This window comes from Oncorhynchus nerka, linkage group LG14 (assembly GCF_034236695.1).
Source record: "Oncorhynchus nerka isolate Pitt River linkage group LG14, Oner_Uvic_2.0, whole genome shotgun sequence".
In the NCBI taxonomy this organism is placed as follows: Eukaryota; Metazoa; Chordata; class Actinopteri; order Salmoniformes; family Salmonidae; genus Oncorhynchus; species Oncorhynchus nerka.
In genome coordinates, this window is record NC_088409.1 from 100,513,688 (window position 1) to 100,538,545 (window position 24,858).

The window sequence follows — 24,858 nt, forward strand, 5'->3', positions numbered from 1 at the left end:
GAAAGAGAAGAGGGGAGGGAAGAAAGAGGAGAGGGAGGGAAGAAAGAGGAGAGGGGAGGGAAGAAAGAGGAGAGGGGAGGGAAGAAAGAGGAGAGGGGCAGGGAAGAAAGAGGAGAGGGGCGAAAGAGGAGAGGGCGAAAGAGGGAGAGGGGCGAAAGAGGAGAGGGACGAAAGAGGAGAGGGACGAAGAGAGGAGAGGGACGAAAGAGGAGAGGGGAGGGAATAAAGAGGAGAGGGGAGGGAATAAAGAGGAGAGGGAGGGAATAAAGAGGAGAGGGGGAGGGAAGAAAGAGGAGGGGGAGATGGAGGGAAGAAAGAGGAGAGGGAGAGATGGAGAAAATAAGAGGGAGAGGGAGAGACACCAACCTTTCTTGAAGGCACGTGGGGAGTCTGATAGATCGCCTAGGCAACAGGAATGAGCAACAGAAAAAGGGAAAGAAACGGAAAGAGAAAAAGAGAAACCCAGGTGAGAAGAGAAAAGGCAGGATTATCAAGCAGTGTTCAATGATGGAGCAGCCAAGGAGTCCTGCAGGGAAGCTTCCCCCAAATTAATCTCAGAGAGAGAGAGACAGAGAGAGATAGAGAGAGAGAGAGACAGAGAGAGACAGAGAGAGAGAGCGACAGAGAGAGAGAGAGAGCGACAGAGAGAGAGAGAGAGCGACAGAGAGAGAGAGAGAGCGACAGAGAGAGATAACACTCGACAGAGAGAGAGAACACTCGACAGAGAGAGCGACAGAGAGAGAGAGAGAGCGCGACAGAGAGAGAGAGAGAGCGCGACAGAGAGAGAGAGAGAGCGCGACAGAGAGAGAGAGAGAGCGACAGAGAGAGAGCCCGACAGAGAGAGAGAACACTCGACAGAGAGAACGCGACAGAGAGAGAGAGCGCGACAGAGAGAGAAAGCGCGACAGAGAGAGAAAGCGCCCGACAGAGAGAGAAAGCGCCCGACAGAGAGAGAAAGCGCCCGACAGAGAGAGAAAGCACCCGACAGAGAGAGAGAGCGACAGAGAGAGAGACAGAGAGAGAGAGAGCGACAGAGAGAGAGAGCGACAGAGAGACAGAGCGACAGAGAGACAGAGAGCGACAGAGAGACAGAGAGCGACAGAGAGACAGAGAGACAGAGAGAGAGAGAGAGACAGAGAGAGAGAGCGACAGAGAGAGAGAGAGCGGCAGAGAGAGATAACACTCGACAGAGAGAGAGAGAGAGAGAACACTCGACAGAGAGAGCGACAGAGAGAGAGAGCGACAGAGAGAGAGAGAGCGCGACAGAGAGAGAGCGCGACAGAGAGAGAGAGAGCGACAGAGAGAGAGCCCGAGAGAGAACACTCGACAGAGAGAGCGCGACAGAGAGAAAGCGCCCGACAGAGAGAGAAAGCACCCGACAGAGAGAGAGAGCGACAGAGAGAGAGAGAGAGAGAGAGCGACAGAGAGAGAGCGACAGAGAGAGAGAGAGCGACAGAGAGCGACAGAGAGAGAGAGAGCGACAGAGAGAGAGAGAGAGCGACAGAGAGAGAGAGAGACAGACAGACAGACAGAGAGAGACAGACGCAGACAGAGAGAGAGAACAGCGACAGAGAGACAGAGAAAGCGCCCGACAGAGAGAGAGAGCGACAGAGAGAGAGAGAGCAACAGAGAGAGAGAGAGAGCAACAGAGAGAGAGAGAGAGAGAGAGAGAGAGCGACAGAGAGAGAGAGAGAGAGAGAGAGAGAGCGACAGAGAGAGAGAGCGACAGAGAGAGCGACAGAGAGAGAGAGAGAGCGACAGAGAGAGAGAGAGAGCGACAGAGAGAGAGAGCGAGAGCGACAGAGAGAGAGAGAGCGACAGAGAGAGAGAGAGCGACAGAGAGAAAGAGAGCGACAGAGAGAGAGAGAGAGAGCGACAGAGAGAGAGAGCGACGGAGAGAGAGAGAGCGACAGAGAGCCCGACAGAGAGCGACAGAGAGCCCGACAGAGAGAGAGAGCGACAGAGAGATTTAAAAGACGAACGGTTCCAGAAATTGAACACTTCAAGGTTATTATAGTAAACAAAAACTGACACTAAAATAAAAACTAAAATTGGAAAAACTTTAGTAAACTGAAATAACTGTCGTTCGCAATCTACAACGACCAACTTTCAGCCAGTTGCTGTCTAATGTGTGTGTCTTCTCAACCGTGGAGGTCAACAAAACCTTTGGTACAGGTTCTCCTGAAGTCACTGTGAGGACCTCACATTCATACTGATTCCTCTGGCAGCTTCGACCCCTGTAGCAGCTTGCCTGATAGACCCGAGTGTGTCTATGGCCCTTCGCTCAACAGAGATGGAGCCACTGATAAGGGAAGCAGAGTATTTTGTACTTCAGCAAATCAGAGAGTGCAGCCGTGGACCAGCAGGATCCCCCAGGAAGATGCCAGAACGATGAATCCAGCATTCATCTCAACCAGTGCTTCTTCACATTAAAGACTGTGTGTCTAAGATCACTGTCCAGACCAAGGGTCAACCTGCCCAGTGTGAGCTGTGGAAATACCTTGAAGAGGTCAAGGGGCATGTTTACAGAGTCAACCTGGCAGGGCATTAGGTGCAGTGTGAGCTGTGGAAATACCTTGAAGAGGTCAAGGGGCATGTTTACAGAGTCAACCTGGCAGGGCATTAGTTGCAGTGTGAGCTGTAGAAATACCTTGAAGAGGTCAAGGGGCATGTTTACAGAGTCAACCTGGCAGGGCATTAGTTGCAGTGTGAGCTGTGGAAATACCTTGAAGAGGTCAAGGGGCATGTTTACAGAGTCAACCTGGCAGGGCATTAGTTGCAGTGTGAGCTGTGGAAATACCTTGAAGAGGTCAAGGGGCATGTTTACAGAGTCAACCTGGCAGGGCATTAGGTGCAGTGTGAGCTGTGGAAATACCTTGAAGAGGTCAAGGGGCATGTTTACAGAGTCAACCTGGCAGGGCATTAGGTGCAGTGTGAGCTGTGGAAATAACTTGAAGAGGTCAAGGGGCATGTTTACAGAGTCACCTTTCCAGTTCTGACAGGCAAGGATGGCTGTTTATTCAAACCTGAGGCCTGTGACACTGGGTTTCTACCATTGCATCCTAGGCGTTCGTGGAGAGGATATCCCTTGTCTGTGGACAACTGTCATCGGGCTTGAGAAACCCGAACGACCACTTCTCTGGAACGCAGAGTCTTCTTGAAGATGAACCAGACTTGTTTGGTTGAACAGACACACACACAAAACGAAGACACACAAATCTAGCTGGCTGGATTTGTGAATAAATGTTATATTGTTTTATGATCGGTGGCAGCGTAGCCTAGTGGTTAGAGTGGAGGGGTGGCAGCGTAGCCTAGTGGTTAGAGTGTAGAGGCGGCAGGGTAGCCTAGTGGTTAGAGTGTAGAGGCGGCAGGGTAGCCTAGTGGTTAGAGTGGAGGGGCGGCAGCGTAGCCTAGTGGTTAGAGTGGAGGGGCGGCAGCGTAGCCTAGTGGTTAGAGTGGAGGGGCGGCAGCGTAGCCTAGTGGTTAGAGTGGAGGGGCGGCAGCGTAGCCTAGTGGTTAGAGTGGAGGGGCGGCAGGGTAGCCTAGTGGTTAGAGTGGAGGGGCGGCAGGGTAGCCTAGTGGTTAGAGTGAAGGGGCGGCAGCGTAGCCTAGTGGTTAGAGTGTAGAGGCGGCAGGGTAGCCTAGTGGTTAGAGTGTAGAGGCGGCAGGGTTGCCTAGTGGTTAGAGTGGAGGGGCGGCAGGGTAGCCTAGTGGTTAGAGCTTTGCACTAGTATCCGAAAGGTTGCAAGTTCGAATCCCCGAGCTGACAAGGTACAAATCTGTCGTTCTGCCCCCTGAACAAGGCAGTTAACCCACTGTTCCTAGGCCGTCATTGAAAATAAGCATCTGTTCTTAACTTACTTGTCTAGTTAAATAAAGGTCAAATAAAAATGATCGTATTAACCCTATGTGAAGGAATTAGTCAGAGATGCACGTTTCATTTTACATAAACAAGTAAAGAAATGGATCAGGACTTCATTTTGTTTTTGTCAGATAAATGTATAGGTGCTTGAATCTTCTTACATCTTAATTATAAAGGGAATAAAGCTGATCCTTCCACCATTTTCCTTACACGTATCTTTTAAATCCAATGTCTTCACATTAGGATTAATTTATCATTTAAACTTAACCAACATTCCTGGCCATGGAGTCCTCTTACTGACGAGGAGATAGCGAGGGTGGTGCTGTAGCAGTATTACTGACGAGGAGATAACGAGGGTGGTGCTGTAGCAGTAGTACTGACACGAGGAGATAACGAGGGTGGTGCTGTAGCAGTAGTACTGACGAGGAGATACCGAGGGTGGTGCTGTAGCAGTAGTACTGACGAGGAGATAACGAGGGTGGTGCTGTAGCAGTAGTACTGACGAGGAGATACCGAGGGTGGTGCTGTAGCAGTAGTACTGACGAGGAGATAACGAGGGTGGTGCTGTAGCAGTAGTACTGACGAGGAGATACCGAGGGTGGTGCTGCGGCAGTATTACTGACGAGGAGATAACGAGGGTGGTGCTGTAGCAGTATTACTGACACTAGGAGATAACGAGAGTGGTGCTGCAGCAGTATTACTGACGCTAGGAGATAACAAGGGTGGTGCTGCAGCAGTATTACTGCCACTAGGAGATAACGAGGGTGGTGCTGCAGCAGTATTACTGACACTAGGAGATAACGAGGGTGGTGCTGTAACAGTAGTACTGACACTAGGAGATAACGAGGGTGGTGCTGCAGCAGTATTACTGACACTAGGAGATAACGAGGGTGGTGCTGTAACAGTAGTACTGACGAGGAGATAACGAGGGTGGTGCTGTAGCAGTATTACTGACGAGGAGATAACGAGGGTGGTGCTGTAGCAGTATTACTGACGAGGAGATAACGAGGGTGGTGCTGTAGCAGTATTACTGACACTAGGAGATACCGAGGGTGGTGCTGTAGCAGTATTACTGACGAGGAGATAATGAGGGTGGTGCTGTAGCAGTAGTACTGACACAAGGAGATAACGAGGGTGGTGCAGTAGCAGTATTACTGACGAGGAGATAACGAGGGTGGTGCTGCAGCAGTAGTACTGACGAGGAGATAACGAGGGTGGTGCTGTAACAGTAGTACTGACAATAGGAGATAACGAGGGTGGTGCTGCAGCAGTAGTACTGACGAGGAGATAACGAGGGTGGTGCTGTAACAGTAGTACTGACACTAGGAGATAACGAGGGTGGTGCTGTAGCAGTATTACTGACGAGGAGATAACGAGGGTGGTTGTTCATGTTCAAAATGTTTTGTTCAGCTCGAGCTGCAGCAGAGCCAGAGGCTTTGTGAGTTTCTCTGAACTTCAATGGCATTATGTTGAAGGCTGGGAGCCATGCTGGCTCAGATGTGAGCCACAACAACCACACGGCTCCACATCACAACACTCTTCTCTGATCTTCCCTCCTCTCCTCCAGTCACACAGACTACATTAGTGTCCCTCGAACTGTGGGACAGCTCAGTGTTCCAGTGAATCAAGGTCCTATGCTGTTGTTTTGTCTTCCATACTTAGGTAACACTGATAACAGGCTTTAGTTGTCTACAATACTGCCCAGTACTAGGACCAGGCGTTAGTTGTCTACAATACTGCCCAGTACTAGGACCAGGCGTTAGTTGTCTACAATACTGCCCAGTACTAGGACCAGGCGTTAGTTGTCAACAATACTGCCCAGAACTAAGACCAGGTTTTAGTTGTCTACAATACTGCCCAGTACCAGGACCAGGCGTTAGTTGTCTACAATACATTCCAGTACTAGGACCAGGCGTTAGTTGTCTACAATACTGCCCAGTACTAGGACCAGGCGTTAGTTGTCTACAATAATGCCCAGTACTAAGACCAGGCTTTAGTTGTCTACAATACTGCCCAGTACTAGGACCAGGCTTTAGTTGTCTACAATACTGCTCAGTACCAGTCTTTAGTTGTCTACAATACTGCCCAGTACTAGGACCAGGCGTTAGTTGACGACAATACTGCCCAGGACCAGGCGTTAGTTGTCTACAATACTGCCCAGTACTAGGACCAGGCTTTAGTTGTCTACAATACTGCTCAGTACCAGGCTTTAGTTGTCTACAATACTGCCCAGTACTAGGACCAGGCGTTAGTTGACTACAATACTACCCAGGACCAGGCGTTAGTTGTCTACAATACTGCCCAGTACTAGGACCAGGCTTTAGTTGTCTACAATACTGCCCAGTACCAGGACCAGGCGTTAGTTGTCTACAATACTGCCCAGTACTAGGACCAGGCGTTAGTTGTCTACAATACTGCCCAGTACTAAGACCAGGCTTTAGTTGTCTACAATACTGCCCAGGACCAGGCTTTAGTTGTCTACAATACTGCCCAGTACTAGGACCAGGCTTTAGTTGTCTACAATACTGCCCAGGACCAGGCTTTAGTTGTCTACAATACTGCCCAGGACCAGGCTTTAGTTGTCTACAATACTGCCCAGTACCAGGACCAGGCTTTAGTTGTCTACAATACTGCCCAGTACTAAGACCAGGCGTTAGTTGTCTACAATACTGCCCAGTACTAGGACTAGAACTGCACTTCCATTCTCAACGATTCTCCTTAAAGTGCGCACTCGTTCACTACCCCTCATGGACTTATGTAGTGTAACCATGGTTACCTTGGTTAGAGTGAGTTTACAGTTCTACCCGGATTTCTGTGAGGGCGGAGTGAGCAAGTGCACACTTGGTTGAGAGGGGTGTAAGGTATGACACGGGGTTTTAGTCTGGGTCTCACCCTCTGGTTCAGGTCGCGACCCCAGGGAGGTGACCTGGAAGGGGCGGTAGGGTTTCCCTTCGGAGACAGGAAGCTCCACACTCTCCTCTGATGACACGGTAACGTCCGGCTGAGACTCTGAGATAGACGACAGGAACTGGTCCATGTCTGCCCTCTGCTCCTGAAGCAACTCATCTAGAGGGCAGGAAGTGAGGAGGAGGAGAGATGAACATCTTGGAATCGGTTTTATCTGTCCCTTTGTAAAGAAAAAGGTGTAGACGAACAGTGAATTGCTTACGGGCCCTTCCCAACAATTAAAAAATATATATTTGAAAAATAATAACATGAGAAATAAATCCACAATGAGTAATGATAACTTGTCTATATATACACTGGGTACCAGTACTGATAACTCGTCTATATATACACTGGGTACCAGTACTGATAACTTGTCTATATATACACGGGGTACCAGTACTGAGTAATGATAACTAGGCTATATACACTGGGTACCAGTACTGAGTAATGATAACTTGTCTATATACACTGGGTACCAGTACTGAGTAATGATAACTTGTCTATATATACACTGGGTACCAGTACTGAGTAATGATAACTTGTCTATATACACAGGGTACCAGTACTGATAACTTGTCTATATATACACTGGGTACCAGTACTGAGTAATGATAACTTGTCTATATATACACTGGGTACCAGTACTGAGTAATGATAACTTGTCTATATATACACGGGGTACCAGTACTGAGTAATGATAACTTGTCTATATATACACGGGGTACCAGTACTGAGTAATGATAACTTGTCTATATATACACTGGGTACCAGTACTGAGTAATGATAACTTGTCTATATATACACGGGGTACCAGTACTGAGTAATGATAACTTGTCTATATATACACGGGGTACCAGTACTGAGTAATGATAACTAGGCTATATACACTGGGTACCAGTACTGAGTAATGATAACTAGGCTATATACACTGGGTACCAGTACTGAGTAATGATAACTTGTCTATATACACAGGGTACCAGTACTGATAACTTGTCTATATATACACTGGGTACCAGTACTGATAACTTGTCTATATATACACTGGGTACCAGTACTGAGTAATGATAACTTGTCTATATACACAGGGTACCAGTACTGATATATACACTGGGTACCAGTACTGAGTAATGATAACTTGTCTATATACACAGGGTACCAGTACTGATAACTTGTCTATATATACACTGGGTACCAGTACTGATAACTTGTCTATATATACACTGGGTACCAGTACTGATAACTTGTCTATATATACACTGGGTACCAGTACTGAGTAATGATAACTTGTCTATATATACACTGGGTACCAGTACTGGGTAATGATAACTTGTCTATATACACGGGGTACCAGTACTGAGTAATGATAACTTGTCTATATATACACTGGGTACCAGTACTGAGTAATGATAACTTGTCTATATATACACTGGGTACCAGTACTGAGTAATGATAACTTGTCTATATATACACTGGGTACCAGTACTAAGTACTGATAACTTGTCTATATATACACTGGGTACCAGTACTGGGTAATGATAACTTGTCTATATATACACTGGGTACCAGTACTGATAACTTGTCTATATATACACTGGGTACCAGTACTGAGTAATGATAACTTGTCTATATATACACTGGGTACCAGTACTGAGTAATGATAACTTGTCTATATATACACTGGGTACCAGTACTGATAACTTGTCTATATATACACTGGGTACCAGTACTGAGTAATGATAACTTGGCTATATATACACTGGGTACCAGTACTGGGTAATGATAACTTGGCTATATATACACTGGGTACCAGTACTGAGTAATGATAACTTGTCTATATATACACTGGGTACCAGTACTGAGTAATGATAACTTGGCTATATATACACTGGGTACCAGTACTGAGTAATGATAACTTGTCTATATATACACTGGGTACCAGTACTGAGTAATGATAACTAGGCTATATATACACTGGGTACCAGTACTGAGTAATGATAACTTGTCTATATATACACTGGGTACCAGTACTGATAACTTGTCTATATATACACTGGGTACCAGTACTGAGTAATGATAACTTGTCTATATATACACTGGGTACCAGTACTGAGTAATGATAACTTGTCTATATATACACTGGGTACCAGTACTGATAACTTGTCTATATATACACTGGGTACCAGTACTGAGTAATGATAACTCGGCTATATATACACTGGGTACCAGTACTGAGTAATGATAACTTGTCTATATATACACTGGGTACCAGTACTGAGTAATGATAACTCGTCTATATATACACTGGGTACCAGTACTGAGTAATGATAACTTGTCTATATATACACTGGGTACCAGTACTGAGTAATGATAACTCGTCTATATATACACTGGGTACCAGTACTGAGTAATGATAACTCGTCTATATATACACTGGGTACCAGTACTGAGGTGATGTGCAGGGGAATGAGGTAGTTGAGGTAGATATGTGCATATAGGTAGGGATAAAGTGACTAGGCAACAGGATAGATAATAAACAGCAGCAGCAGCTTTATGTAATGCGTTTTAAGGGTCATTGCAGATAGTTAAAGAGTTAACCAATGGCTCCCCAGACTAACTATTTAACTATTTAACAGTTTTATGACTTGGGGGTGGAAACTGTTCAAGGTCTTGTCGGTTCCAGATTTGGTGCATCGGTACCGCTTGCCATGAGGTGCAGACAGAATAGTTCACGACTAGGGTGGCTGGAGTCGTTGACAATCTTTTAGGGCCTTCCTCTGACACCGCCTGGTATAGAGGTCCTGGATTGCAGGCTACCCTCTGTAGCGCCTTGTGGCCGGAATGCCGAGAAGCTACCATACCAAGAGGAGACGCAGCCAGTCAAGATGCTCTCGATGGTGCAGCTGTAGAACTCAGAACATTTTCATCCTCCTGACGGGTAAGAGGCTGTGCCTTCTTCACCACTGTGTAGGTATTCATATGAATTCCTTAGTGATGTGGACCCCCTGAGAAACTTCACGCTCGCGTCCAGCTCTACTGCAGCCTTGTTGATGTGGATGGGGGCGCGTTCGGCCTTCATTGTCCTGTAGATCAGCTCCTTTTGTCTTGCCGACGTTGAGGTCGTTGTCGTTGTCCTGGCACCACACTGTCAGGTCTCTGACCTCCTCCCTATAGGCTGTCTCATCGTTGAGGTCGTTGTCGTTGTCCTGGCACCACACTGTCAGGTCTCTGACCTCCTCCCTATAGGCTGCCTCGTCGTAGAGGGAGAGGTCGTTGTCCTGGCACCACACTGTCAGGTCTCTGACCTCCTCCCTATAGGCTGTCTCATCGTTGAGGGAGAGGTCGTTGTCCTGGCACCACACTGTCAGGTCTCTGACCTCCTCCCTATAGGCTGTCTCATCGTTGAGGGAGAGGTCGTTGTCCTGGCACCACACTGTCAGGTCTCTGACCTCCTCCCTGTAGGCTGTCTCATCGTTGAGGGAGAGGTCGTTGTCCTGGCACCACACTGTCAGGTCTCTGACCTCCTCCCTATAGGCTGTCTCATCGTTGAGGGAGAGGTCGTTGTCCTGGCACCACACTGTCAGGTCTCTGACCTCCTCCCTATAGGCTGTCTCATCGTTGAGGGAGAGGTCGTTGTCCTGGCACCACACTGTCAGGTCTCTGACCTCCTCCCTGTAGGCTGTCTCATCGTTGAGGGAGAGGTCGTTGTCCTGGCACCACACTGTCAGGTCTCTGACCTCCTCCCTGTAGGCTGTCTCATCGTTGAGGGAGAGGTCGTTGTCCTGGCACCACACTGTCAGGTCTCTGACCTCCTCCCTGTAGACTGTCTCATCTGTCTCCCTCGTCTTAGTGTGCTCTTGCCTACCCTCACTCCCTGAGGGGCCCTCGTCTTAGTGTGCTCTTGCCTACCCTCACCACCAAGTGCACACTCCCCGAGGGGCCCTCGTCTTAGTGTGCTCTTGCCTACCCTCACCACCAAGTGCACACTCCCTGAGGGGCCCTCGTCTTAGTGTGCTCTTGCCTACCCTCACCACCAAGTGCACACTCCCTGAGGGGCCCTCGTTTTAGTGTGCTCTTGCCTACCCTCACTCCCTGAGGGGCCCTCGTCTTAGTGTGCTCTTGCCTACCCTCACCACCTGGGGGCGGCCCGTCAGGAAATCCAGGATCCAGTTGCAGAGGGAGGTGTTTAGTCCCAGGGTCATTAGCTTATTGATGAGCTTTGAGGGCACTATAGTGTTGAACGCTGAGCTGTAGTCATTGAACAGCATTCTCACATAGGTGTTGCTCTTGTCCAGGTGGGAAAGGGCAGTGTTGGAGTACAATAGAGATTGTGTCATCTGTAGATTTTGTTGGGGTGGTATTTGACCTTTATTTCAACAGGGAATCCCATTGAGACCAATGTCTCTTTTACAAGGGAGCCCTGCGTTTTACAATTGACACATTTGATAGAATTACAAGCAACAGATAAAATACAACAAAACATTTCTCAAATTAAAAATCATAGATAATACCCTGCCTGAGCGGCACCAGAACATCCCGTTTCAACAAGATCTGCAGATTGTTCCAGCAGTAGGGCGCATCAGAACTAAAAACCCAATTGGCTGGCCAACCTGGGCGGAAAAGGCTGTTCAACCTGGGCGGAAAAGGCTGGCCAACCTGGGCGGAAAAGGCTGGCCAACCTGGGCGGAAAAGGCTGTTCAACCTGGGCGGAAAAGGCTGTTCAACCTGGGCGGAAAAGGCTGTTCAACCTGGGCGGAAAAGGCTGTTCAACCTGGGCGGAAAAGGCTGTTCAACCTGGGCGGAAAAGGCTGGCCAACCTGGACGGAAAAGGCTGTTCAACCTGGGCGGAAAAGGCTGTTCAACCTGGGCGGAAAAGGCTGTTCAACCTGGGCGGAAAAGGCTGGCCAACCTGGACGGAAAAGGCTGTTCAACCTGGGCGGAAAAGGCTGTTCAACCTGGGCGGAAAAGGCTGGCCAACCTGGGCGGAAAAGGCTGTTCAACCTGGGCGGAAAAGGCTGGCCAACCTGGGCGGAAAAGGCTGTTCAACCTGGGCGGAAAAGGCTGTTCAACCTGGGCGGAAAAGGCTGTTCAACCTGGGCGGAAAAGGCTGTTCAACCTGGGCGGAAAAGGCTGGCCAACCTGGACGGAAAAGGCTGTTCAACCTGGACGGAAAAGGCTGTTCAACCTGGGCGGAAAAGGCTGTTCAACCTGGGCGGAAAAGGCTGTTCAACCTGGGCGGAAAAGGCTGGCCAACCTGGACGGAAAAGGCTGGCCAACCTGGGCGGAAAAGGCTGGCCAACCTGGGCGGAAAAGGCTGTTCAACCTGGGCGGAAAAGGCTGTTCAACCTGGGCGGAAAAGGCTGTTCAACCTGGGCGGAAAAGGCTGTTCAACCTGGGCGGAAAAGGCTGTTCAACCTCGAGGCACCTCAACAGTTAACCAACGCTGCAAATGTGTTTTGAAACGCTTGACTTTAATGAGGACAAGCCAACCTTTTGATACGTATGTGAATTGTAGTGGATCCAGGGTGTCTGGGATGACGGTGTTGTTGTGAGACATGACCAGCCTTTCCAAAGAATTTCATGGCTATAGATGCGAGTTTTACGGGGCGTTAGTCATTGAGGACGGTTACCTTGGTTACCTTGGTGGTCATGGGCACAAGGACTATGGTGGTCTGTTTAAAACATGTAGATATTACAGACTGGGTCAGGGAGAGGTTGAAAATGTCTGTGAAGACACTGCTGGTCAACTCATTCTCTGAGTACGCATTCTGGTAATCCAACGAATTGGAGAGGCCACTAGAACAGTCTGCAGCACCCGGCCTCACCCTACTAGAATCTGAAGTCAAATGTCTGCTGTTTGCTGATGATCTGGTGCTTCTGTCCCCAACCAAGGAGGGCCTACAGCAGCATCTAGATCTTCTGCACAGATTCTGTCAGACCTGGGCCCTGACAGACCTGGGCCCTGACAGACCTGGGCCCTGACAGTAAATCTCAGTAAGACCAAAATAATGGTGTTCCAAAAAAGGTCCAGTCACCAGGACCACAAATACAAATTCCATCTAGACACCGTTGCCCTAAAGCACACAAAAAAACGATATACTATAACTACATATAGTATATAGTACACTAAAACTATAACTACATACCTCGGCCTAAACGTCAGCACCAGAGGTAACTTCCACAAAGCTGTGATCGATTTGACAGACAAGGCAAGAAGGACCTTCTATGCCATCAAAAGTTATATAAAATTAGACATACCAATTAGGATCTGGCTAAAAATACTTGAATCAGTCATAGAGCCCATTGCCCTTTATGGTTGTGAGGTCTGGGGTCCCGCTCACCAACCAAGACTTCACAAAATGTGACGAACACCAAATTGAGACTGCACGCAGAATTCTGCAAAAATATCCCCAGTGTACAACGTAAAACACCAAATAATGCATGCAGAGCAGAATTAGGCCGATACCCACTAATTATCAAAATCCAAAAAAGAGACATTACATTCTACAACCACCTAAAAGGAAGTGATTCCCAAACCTTCCATAACAAAGCCATCACCTACAGAGAGATGAACCTGGAGAAGAGTCTCCCCTAAGCAAGCTGGTCCTGGGGCTCTGTTCACAAACACAAACTACAGAGAGATGAACCTGGAGAAGAGTCCCCTAAGCAAGCTGGTCCCGAGTCTCTGTTCACAACCACAAACAACCCCCACAGAGCCCCAGGACAGAAACACAATTAGACCCAACCAAATCATGAGAAAACAAAAAGATAATTACTTGACACATTGGAAAGAAGTAACAAAAAAACAGAGCAAACTAGAATGCTATTTGGCCCTAAACAGAGAGTACATAGTGGCAGAAAACCTGACCACTGTGACTGACCCTAAACAGAGAGTACATAGTGGCAGAATACCTGACCACTGTGACTGACCCTAAACAGAGAGTACACAGTGGCAGAATACCTGTCCACTGTGACTGACCCTAAACAGAGAGGACACAGTGGCAGAATACCTGACCACTGTGACTGACCCTAAACAGAGAGGACACAGTAGCAGAATACCTGACCACTGTGACTGACCCTAAACAGAGAGGACACAGTGGCAGAATACCTGACCACTGTGACTGACCCTAAACAGAGAGGACACAGTGGCAGAATACCTGACCACTGTGACTGACCCTAAACAGAGAGGACACAGTGGCAGAATACCTGACCACTGTGACTGACCCAAACTTAAGGAAAGCTTTGCCTATGTACAGACTCAGTGAGCATAGCCTTGCTATTGAGAAAGGCCGCCGTAGGCAGACATGGCTCTCAAGAGAAGACAGGCTATGTGCTCACTGCCCACAAAATGAGGTGGAAACTGAGCTGCACTCCCTAACCTCCTGTCCAATGTATGACCATATTAGAGAGACATATTTCCCTCAGTTTACACAGATCCACAAAGATTTAGAAAACAAACGCAATTTTGATAAACTCCCATATCTACTGGGTGAAATACCACAGTGTGACATCCCATATCTACTGGGTGAAATACCACAGTGTGACATCCCATATCTACTGGGTGAAATACCACAGTGTGACATCACATATCTACTGGGTGAAATACCACAGTGTGCCATCCCATATCTACTGGGTGAAATACCACAGTGTTCCATCCCATATCTACTGGGTGAAATACCACAGTGTGACATCCCATATCTACTGGGTGAAATACCACAGTGTTACATCACATATCTACTGGGTGAAATACCACAGTGTGACATCACATATCTACTGGGTGAAATACCACAGTGTGACATCACATATCTACTGGGTGAAATACCACAGTGTGACATCACATATCTACTGGGTGAAATACCACAGTGTGACATCACATATCTACTGGGTGAAATCCCATATCTACTGGGTGAAATACCACAGTGTGACATCACATATCTACTGGGTGAAATACCACAGTGTGACATCCCATATCTACTGGGTGAAATACCACAGTGTGACATCACATATCTACTGGGTGAAATACCACAGTGTGACATCCCATATCTACTGGGTGAAATACCACAGTGTGACATCACAGCAGCAAGATTTGTGACCTGTTGCCACGAGAAAAGGGCAACCAGTGAAGAACAAACACCATTGTAAATATAACTAACAATTTATGTTGATTTATTTTCCCTTTTGTACTTTAACCATTTCATTTTAATGTCTTTATTCTTTTGGAGCTTCTGTGAGTGTAATGTTTACTGTTCATTTGTTATTTTTATTTAACTTTTGTATATTATATACTTCACTTGCTTTGGCAATGTAAACATATGTTTCCCCATGCCAATAAAGACCCTTGAATTGAATTGATAGAGAGAGAGAGGGATACAGAGATACAGGGGGAGAGAGCTAGAGACAAACACACAGAGAGAGCTAGAGACAGACACACAGAGAGAGCTAGAGACAAACACACAGAGAGAGCTAGAGACAAACACACAGAGAGAGCTAGAGACAGACACACAGAGAGAGCTAGAGACAGACACACAGAGAGAGCTAGAGACAAACACACAGACACAGAGGGAGAGAGCTAGAGACAGACACACAGAGAGAGCTAGAGACAAACACACAGACACAGAGAGAAAGAGAAACAGTACTGTACTGTGACCCAGTTCTGTCAAAGCATCCCACTTTAATCTACAGTAGATGCACACCCCACACACGCCACACACACACACCCCCACCCCCCCCCCACACACACACACACACACACCTCTTTTACAAATCTAAATCAAAAACGACAAACATCTAGAGACGCAGCAGGAAGACATTTCAGATCCCCAAACCTCCCCGCTCCTCTCATTTCGTTTCCTCTCATCTTGTATACGTTTGGAGTTCACAGTCCTACGTGAGTCAAACGGAACACAGACCAAATGTTGCAGAGTTCTGCGGGTTTAGTTTCCCAAGCTGAGACACACTGAGAAGCATAACGAATACACTGTTCTGTTTTGATGCTATGAAGCGCCATTACCTCCTCATTACCTGCTCAGCCACAGACAGACAGAGAGGGATTTACTAATATATTCAGTCATTTGGGCCGGGTTTTTTTTACTGTGATTTCATGTTCAAAACACATCGCTCAGCCGGCCTATTTTACAGTCTCCTGACCCAATGAGGAAGACTACAAAACGCATGGCGAGCCTTCATCACTAAGGAGGTTTCCTATGAGCAGACTGTCATCCCGAGTGAGCGGAGAGACCGCCATAACGAGTCAACGGCTACAGAGTAGTCGCAGTCAGGCGGCAGGGATGGCAAAGAGCCGGTGAGATGCCTTGAATGAAGAGTGAACTGTGCTGCCTGCCTTCTCATCTCCTGCCGTTGACCACATCCTCCTGTTCAAGTGGTTCAGTCTTGACTGTTGGTGGGGCTAGAAACAACTAAATGTTTCAAAACTTGTCACAAATCATAGCACAGACTTAACACTGTCATATAGCTGTTTTGTATGATTCATGTTCCTTTGATTTGATTCCTGTTCCTTTGATTTGATTCCTGTTCCTTTGATTTGATTCCTGTTCCTTTGATTTGATTCCTGTTCCTTTGATTTGATTCCTGTTCCTTTTATTTGATTCCTGTTCCTTCGATTTGATTCCTGTTCATTTATTTGATTCCTGTTCATTTATTTGATTCCTGTTCCTTTGATTTGATTCCTGTTCCTTTTTTTGATTCCTGTTCCTGTTCCTTTGATTTGATTCCTGTTCCTTTTATTTGATTCCTGTTCATTTATTTGATTCTTGTTCCTGTTTTCAAGTGCTTTGAGAGGATTTCTGTAAATGAAAAGCGCTTCAGAAGTAGAATAAATTATTATTATTATTATTAAGAGAGGCATGAGAACGTTTTTATCCATCATGGCAATAAAAGTACTGTCAGCTACTGTATTAGCGTAGCGAGAGCATGCTAAAGATGATGCTAACCTCATCTCTGAATACCTAAAAAGGCTAGTTTGTAGCAGTATTCGTTGTTGTGATTTGGTATTCACACTACAGGATCACTGGTTGGCCAGCGTGTGTGTGTGTGTGGCCAGTGTGTGTGTGGCCAGTGTGTGTGTGTGTGTGTGTGTGTGTGTGTGTGTGCGTACAGCACTCACCAATCTCATCCTGGATCTCCTCGGCGACGTAGGGAACCTTGTAGAGCAGAGACAGACTCTGGTTCATCCTCTCCTCGATCACACGTAGGTGGGTCATCACCTGAGATAGGACACACACGGTTGTGACTTCGTGACAATGATCACACAAACAGCCGCTCACTGATTTGACAGTTCTAACACAGTCACACCTCCGACACCGTCAAAACACACCAGCTGAGTGTTGCCTATTGTAGGATAACGCTTGATCTGATTTAATCTAGGCCCTACTCTTTGTCCAGAGATGCAAATGTCCCACAGCTAACGAATGACAGTAATGTCCCGTTACAACACACACACACACACACACACACACACACACACACACACACACACACGTCAACCTTCCACTTGATGTTTGACAAACAGCCTAGTTCTACAATTACATAGAGATTTCTCTCCACCAGTGAGTCTGCCCTTCTGAGCTGAAGAGACAGACAGGGACAGCGAGACCATCGATTCTCAATGGGCTATCAGCAGGACAATAGACGCTTGCTGAGTTTAGGGACTTTAAAAGTATTAATGGATGTTTGCCAGGCATGTCTCTTCTCCCATCTCTTTGCACAGCCTACCACACTGCCCTGTTCTGTAACCACATCTGGATGGATCCATAACGAATTACAACGGGAATAAATATCACTGAATGACATAAATATTGGAATAAAGTAGGCTAATGAAGGCAACAAATTGTTGCTTACAGGAACACCCAAAGTCATGAAATGGTTATGATAGGATTTTAAGCAATAGCCAACCCGCGTGTGGTCAACTATTTCAGCACCGTTTCACACTGCTCTGAGACAAGCATGGGGGACTGGTCTTGATAAATCAATGAGATTCATAATCATATTTTTTATTTTCACTGAATCTCCTTTTGGTTAGACTACAATTAGGGTGTAGAAATGTTAGGATTATTTTTTTCTCTTCACTTGCAGTCACTTAGAATCCTAGGCCTACTTCCTGACCAGTCACGTTGTACAGCGCCATATTGACTTAATAAAACCCCGAGTCCATAGGCTACTGTCAAATGGATTTCTGTTTTTTTGTAGTAGAGAAACACCATAATATTCATCAATTGAATTAAGCAACTTTTCATTTCTAACAGAAACAGCACATAATCAATCATCAACATAATCAATAATCAACATAATCAATCATCAACATAATCAATAATCAACATAATCAATATAGTCTGTTCAAACAAAAGAGGTTTTAAAGTCTCTGGTACGGCCAATATTAAAATCAATCAAATGCATTTGTGAAAAAAGAAATAAAAAATAGCTTTAGCCGACATGTTTTGGTTTATTAAAAGTTTAATTATTCAAGGCTCTCTTTGTTATTATGTTTTATAACTAAAATTATTGACTGTATTTAATGACACGGATGACTTGTATTCTGTGTGATGACAAATGAATGAATGACTGATGGATATCCTGTATATTGCCTTTTATGCCAGTATGTAACTCTAAAACAGCTACTGTAAACAGGACTCTTACATCTACAGAGCCATGTCAATAACTTCACTTCAATAAAAATAAAAAACTCCACCTGTCCCTGATTTTACTTCAATAGTTACACTCTTGCAGAAGACCTACATTGAGAGATTAATATCATGAACTTTACACTCTTGCAGAAGACCTACATTGAGAGATAAATATCATGAAAGGCTAATACCTTGATCATTTCATCCTCAAAGCACCATGATGGTCTGATGCACTATATGTACAATAACTTTAGAATAGCCGGGACCCAACCAGTAGCCTGCCGACCAGTAGCCTGCCGACCAGTAGCCTGCCGACCAGTAGCCAGCCGACCAGTAGCCTGCCGACCAGTAGCCAGCCGACCAGTAGCCTGCCGACCAGTAGCCTGCCGACCAGTAGCCAGCCAACCAGTAGCCTGCCGACCAGTAGCCTGCCGACCAGTAGCCTGCCGACCAGTAGCCTGCCGACCAGTAGCCAGCCGACCAGTAGCCTGCCGACCAGTAGCCTGCCGACCAGTAGCCAGCCGACCAGTAGCCTGCCGACCAGTAGCCTGCCGACCAGTAGCCTGCCGACCAGTAGCCAGCCAACCAGTAGCCAGCCGACCAGTAGCCTGCCGACCAGTAGCCTGCCGACCAGTAGTCAGCCGACCAGTAGCCAGCCGACCAGTAGCCAGCCAACCAGTAGCCAGCCAACCAGTAGCCAGCCAACCAGTAGCCAGCCAACCAGTAGCCAGCCAACCAGTAGCCAGCCAACCAGTAGCCAGCCAATCACAAATAAATCCGTTCATATTTTGTTTAGGAAAGTCATAAAAAAAACATGATACTAACAATTTATTTCAAAAGAACAGAATAGCACGTTTTCAGATTTACCTGTGCTATATTAGAGGAGGCTATGGCTGTGCCGTGTCAATGAAATGAAACATCACATGCTTACATTCCCCAGCCCTATACAATAGAAACAGGATCGAATATAACGGAATACAGCAGAAAGGAGATCTGCCTCCAGATGGGCCTTGATATTTGGCCTCCAGATGGTTGTTGAAATCTGCCTCCAGATGGGTGTTGATATTTGGCCTCCAGATGGGTGTTGATATTTGGCCTCCAGATGGGTGTTGATATTTGGCCTCCAGATGGGTGTTGATATTTGGCCTCCAGATGGGCGTTGATATTTGGCCTCCAGATGGGCGTTGATATTTGGCCTCCAGATGGGCGTTGATATTTGCCCCCAGATGGGCGTTGATATTTGGCCTCCAGATGGGAGTTGATATTTGGCCTCCAGATGGGCGTTGATATTTGGCCTCCAGATGGGCGTTGATATTTGGCCTTCAGATGGGTGTTGAAATCTGCCTCCAGATGGGAGTTGAAATCTGCCTCCAGATGGGTGTTGAAATCTGCCTCCAGATGGGTGTTGAAATCTGCCTCCAGATGGGTGTTGAAATCTGCCTCCAGATGGGTGTTGAAATCTGCCTCCAGATGGGGGTTGAAATCTGCCTCCAGATGGGAATTGATATTTGGCCTCCAGATGGGTCTTGATATTTGGCCTCCAGATGGGCCTTGATATTTGGCCTCCAGATGGGTCTTGTCATCAGTAGGAATGTAGCTGGGGTTATTCTAGGAAAACGTTACATTTTGAAACAGAGACCATCTGGAAAATATTTTGTGTTGTTTGGCAAAACTAGGTTCATTAATGTGCTCTTCCTGACCGGTTACAGCAATCATAATGTCTGGACCCCTAGAGGATCATTTGGAATAGTAAACAAACACCAACAAGCTTCTCAAAGATGCCCTCTGGGGGCCCAACTAGCATTAATGGCCACAATGATTGACAGTAAAACACTAAGACATCATGCAAGCTGTGCAGCAGTATGACAACTTTTAAAGGAATAGCCACTGTAGGAATGGACAGAGAGCCGGGTTAATCCCAGGCACTCCAATAACTGTTACGGTTATATAAAACAGACCACAAACGCCAGCCCTCACAAAGCACAAAGGCTTTTCTTAGAATGTACTTTGGAGTCACATGTCAAATTTACACAAGAAAGGAGACTTCAAAGCTCCCAATGTTCCAGTCTGTTTGGCTTGGCTGATGTGCAGAGCTGAATGTCGCTAGAACGTCAGGGGGATTTGATGGCTGAAGAGAGAATTAACAGCTGCTGATAAACAGGATGTAGAGAAGAGAAATAAACAACTCCAACAAGATGAACTACAGAAATCAGCTTCCCATGACAGAACTCTGGTTCACTGTAGATCACTCCATCCTTCTAGAATCAGCTCCCCATGACAGAACACTGGTTCACTGTAGATCACTCCATCCTTCTAGAATCAGCTTCTCATGACAGAACACTGGTTCACTGTAGATCACTCCATCCTTCTAGAATCAGCTTCCCATGACAGAACACTGGTTCACTGTAGATCACTCCATCCTTCTAGAATCAGCTTCCCATGACAGAACACTGGTTCTGTAGATCACTCCATCCTTCTAGAATCAGCTTCCCATGACAGAACACTGGTTCACTGTAGATCACTCCATCCTTCTAGAATCAGCTTCCCATGACAGAACACTGGTTCTGTAGATCACTCCATCCTTCTAGAATCAGCTTCCCATGACAGAACACTGGTTCACTGTAGATCACTCCATCCTTCTAGAATCAGCTTCCCATGACAGAACACTGGTTCTGTAGATCACTCCATCCTTCTAGAATCAGCTTCCCATGACAGAACACTGGTTCACTGTAGATCACTCCATCCTTCTAGAATCAGCTTCCCATGACAGAACTCTGGTTCACTGTAGATCACTCCATCCTTCTAGAATCAGCTTCCCATGACAGAACTCTGGTTCACTGAAGATCACTCCATCCTTCTAGAATCAGCTTCCCATGACAGAACTCTGGTTCACTGAAGATCACTCCATCCTTCTAGAATCAGCTTCCCATGACAGAACTATGGTTCACTGAAGATCACTCCATCCTTCTAGAATCAGCTTCCCATGACAGAACTCTGGTTCACTGAAGATCACTCCATCCTTCTAGAATCAGCTTCCCATGACAGAACACTGGTTCACTGTAGATCACTCCATCCTTCTAGAATCAGCTTCCCATGACAGAACTCTGGTTCACTGTAGATCACTCCATCCTTCTAGAATCAGCTTCCCATGACAGAACACTGGTTCTGTAGATCACTCCATCCTTCTAGAATCAGCTTCCCATGACAGAACACTGGTTCACTGTAGATCACTCCATCCTTCTAGAATCAGCTTCCCATGACAGAACTCTGGTTCACTGTAGATCACTCCATCCTTCTAGAATCAGCTTCCCATGACAGAACTCTGGTTCACTGAAGATCACTCCATCCTTCTAGAATCAGCTTCCCATGACAGAACTCTGGTTCACTGAAGATCACTCCATCCTTCTAGAATCAGCTTCCCATGACAGAACTCTGGTTCTGTAGATCACTCCATCCTTCTAGAATCAGCTTCCCATGACAGAACACTGGTTATGTAGATCACTCCATCCTTCTAGAATCAGCTTCCCATGACAGAACACTGGTTCTGTAGATCACTCCATCCTTCTAGAATCAGCTTCCCATGACAGAACACTGGTTCTGTAGATCACTCCATCCTTCTAGAATCAGCTTCCCATGACATAACTCTGGTTCACTGTAGATCACTCCATCCTTCTAGAATCAGCTTCCCATGACAGAACTCTGGTTCACTGTAGATCACTCCATCCTTCTAGAATCAGCTTCCCATGACAGAACTCTGGTTCACTGAAGATCACTCCATCCTTCTAGAATCAGCTTCCCATGACAGAACACTGGTTCTGTAGATCACTCCATCCTTCTAGAATCAGCTTCCCATGACAGAACTCTGGTTCACTGTAGATCACTCCATCCTTCTAGAATCAGCTTCCCATGACATAACTCTGGTTCACTGTAGATCACTCCATCCTTCTAGAATCAGCTTCCCATGACAGAACTCTGGTTCACTGTAGATCACTCCATCCTTCTAGAATCAGCTTCCCATGACAGAACTCTGGTTCACTGAAGATCACTCCATCCTTCTAGAATCAGCTTCCCATGACAGAACTCTGGTTCACTGAAGATCACTCCATCCTTCTAGAATCAGCTTCCCATGACAGAACTCTGGTTCACTGAAGATCACTCCATCCTTCTAGAATCAGCTTCCCATGACAGAACACTGGTTCACTGTAGATCACTCCATCCTTCTAGAATCAGCTTCCCATGACAGAACTCTGGTTCACTGTAGATCACTCCATCCTTCTAGAATCAGCTTCCCATGACAGAACACTGGTTCTGTAGATCACTCCATCCTTCTAGAATCAGCTTCCCATGACAGAACACTGGTTCACTCCATCCTTCTAGAATCAGCTTCCCATGACATAACTCTGGTTCACTGTAGATCACTCCATCCTTCTAGAATCAGCTTCCCATGACAGAACTCTGGTTCACTGTAGATCACTCCATCCTTCTAGAATCAGCTTCCCATGACAGAACTCTGGTTCACTGAAGATCACTCCATCCTTCTAGAATCAGCTTCCCATGACAGAACACTGGTTCTGTAGATCACTCCATCCTTCTAGAATCAGCTTCCCATGACAGAACTCTGGTTCACTGTAGATCACTCCATCCTTCTAGAATCAGCTTCCCATGACATAACTCTGGTTCACTGTAGATCACTCCATCCTTCTAGAATCAGCTTCCCATGACAGAACTCTGGTTCACTGTAGATCACTCCATCCTTCTAGAATCAGCTTCCCATGACAGAACTCTGGTTCACTGAAGATCACTCCATCCTTCTAGAATCAGCTTCCCATGACAGAACTCTGGTTCACTGAAGATCACTCCATCCTTCTAGAATCAGCTTCCCATGACAGAACTCTGGTTCACTGAAGATCACTCCATCCTTCTAGAATCAGCTTCCCATGACAGAACACTGGTTCACTGTAGATCACTCCATCCTTCTAGAATCAGCTTCCCATGACAGAACTCTGGTTCACTGTAGATCACTCCATCCTTCTAGAATCAGCTTCCCATGACAGAACACTGGTTCTGTAGATCACTCCATCCTTCTAGAATCAGCTTCCCATGACAGAACACTGGTTCACTCCATCCTTCTAGAATCAGCTTCCCATGACAGAACTCTGGTTCACTGTAGATCACTCCATCCTTCTAGAATCAGCTTCCCATGACAGAACTCTGGTTCACTGAAGATCACTCCATCCTTCTAGAATCAGCTTCCCATGACAGAACACTGGTTCACTGTAGATCACTCCATCCTTCTAGAATCAGCTTCCCATGACAGAACTCTGGTTCACTGTAGATCACTCCATCCTTCTAGAATCAGCTTCCCATGACAGAACACTGGTTCTGTAGATCACTCCATCCTTCTAGAATCAGCTTCCCATGACAGAACACTGGTTCACTCCATCCTTCTAGAATCAGCTTCCCATGACAGAACTCTGGTTCACTGTAGATCACTCCATCCTTCTAGAATCAGCTTCCCATGACAGAACTCTGGTTCACTGAAGATCACTCCATCCTTCTAGAATCAGCTTCCCATGACAGAACTCTGGTTCACTGAAGATCACTCCATCCTTCTAGAATCAGCTTCCCATGACAGAACACTGGTTCTGTAGATCACTCCATCCTTCTAGAATCAGCTTCCCATGACAGAACTCTGGTTCACTGTAGATCACTCCATCCTTCTAGAATCAGCTTCCCATGACAGAACTCTGGTTCACTGAAGATCACTCCATCCTTCTAGAATCAGCTTCCCATGACAGAACACTGGTTCTGTAGATCACTCCATCCTTCTAGAATCAGCTTCCCATGACAGAACTCTGGTTCACTGTAGATCACTCCATCCTTCTAGAATCAGCTTCCCATGACAGAACTCTGGTTCACTGAAGATCACTCCATCCTTCTAGAATCAGCTTCCCATGACAGAACTCTGGTTCACTGTAGATGACTCCATCCTTCTAGAATCAGCTTCCCATGACAGAACACTGGTTCACTGTAGATCACTCCATCCTTCTAGAATCAGCTTCCCATGACAGAACACTGGTTCACTGTAGATCACTCCATCCTTCTAGAATCAGCTTCCCATGACAGAACACTGGTTCTGTAGATCACTCCATCCTTCTAGAATCAGCTTCCCATGACAGAACACTGGTTCTGTAGATCACTCCATCCTTCTAGAATCAACTTCCCATGACAGAACACTGGTTCTGTAGATCACTCATCCTTCTAGAATCAGCTTCCCATGACAGACCACTGGTTCACTGTAGATCACTTCCTTCTAGAATCAGCTTCCCATGACAGAACACTGGTTCTGTAGATCACTCCATCCTTCTAGAATCAGCTTCCCATGACAGAACACTGGTTCTGTAGATCCAT

General features: G+C 46.4%; 1 protein-coding gene across 16 annotated transcripts in view; it reads right to left on the reverse strand.

Moving 5' to 3' along the window:
* Positions 1-24,858, reverse strand: part of aplp2 (amyloid beta (A4) precursor-like protein 2) — a 223,915-nt gene that overhangs the window by 17,700 nt on the left and 181,357 nt on the right. For 12 of the 16 annotated variants that reach the window (XM_065000635.1, XM_065000634.1, XM_065000632.1 and 9 more), the window contains 3 exons: positions 16,932-17,031; positions 6,755-6,928; positions 367-402 (listed from right to left, as the gene is read on the reverse strand). In XM_065000635.1, the coding sequence (XP_064856707.1) occupies positions 367-402; positions 6,755-6,928; positions 16,932-17,031 (310 nt within the window). The remainder of the gene's footprint in view (positions 1-366; positions 403-6,754; positions 6,929-16,931; positions 17,032-24,858) is intronic. The other 4 variants (XM_065000633.1, XM_065000628.1, XM_065000630.1 and 1 more) reach the window with 1 other exon arrangement.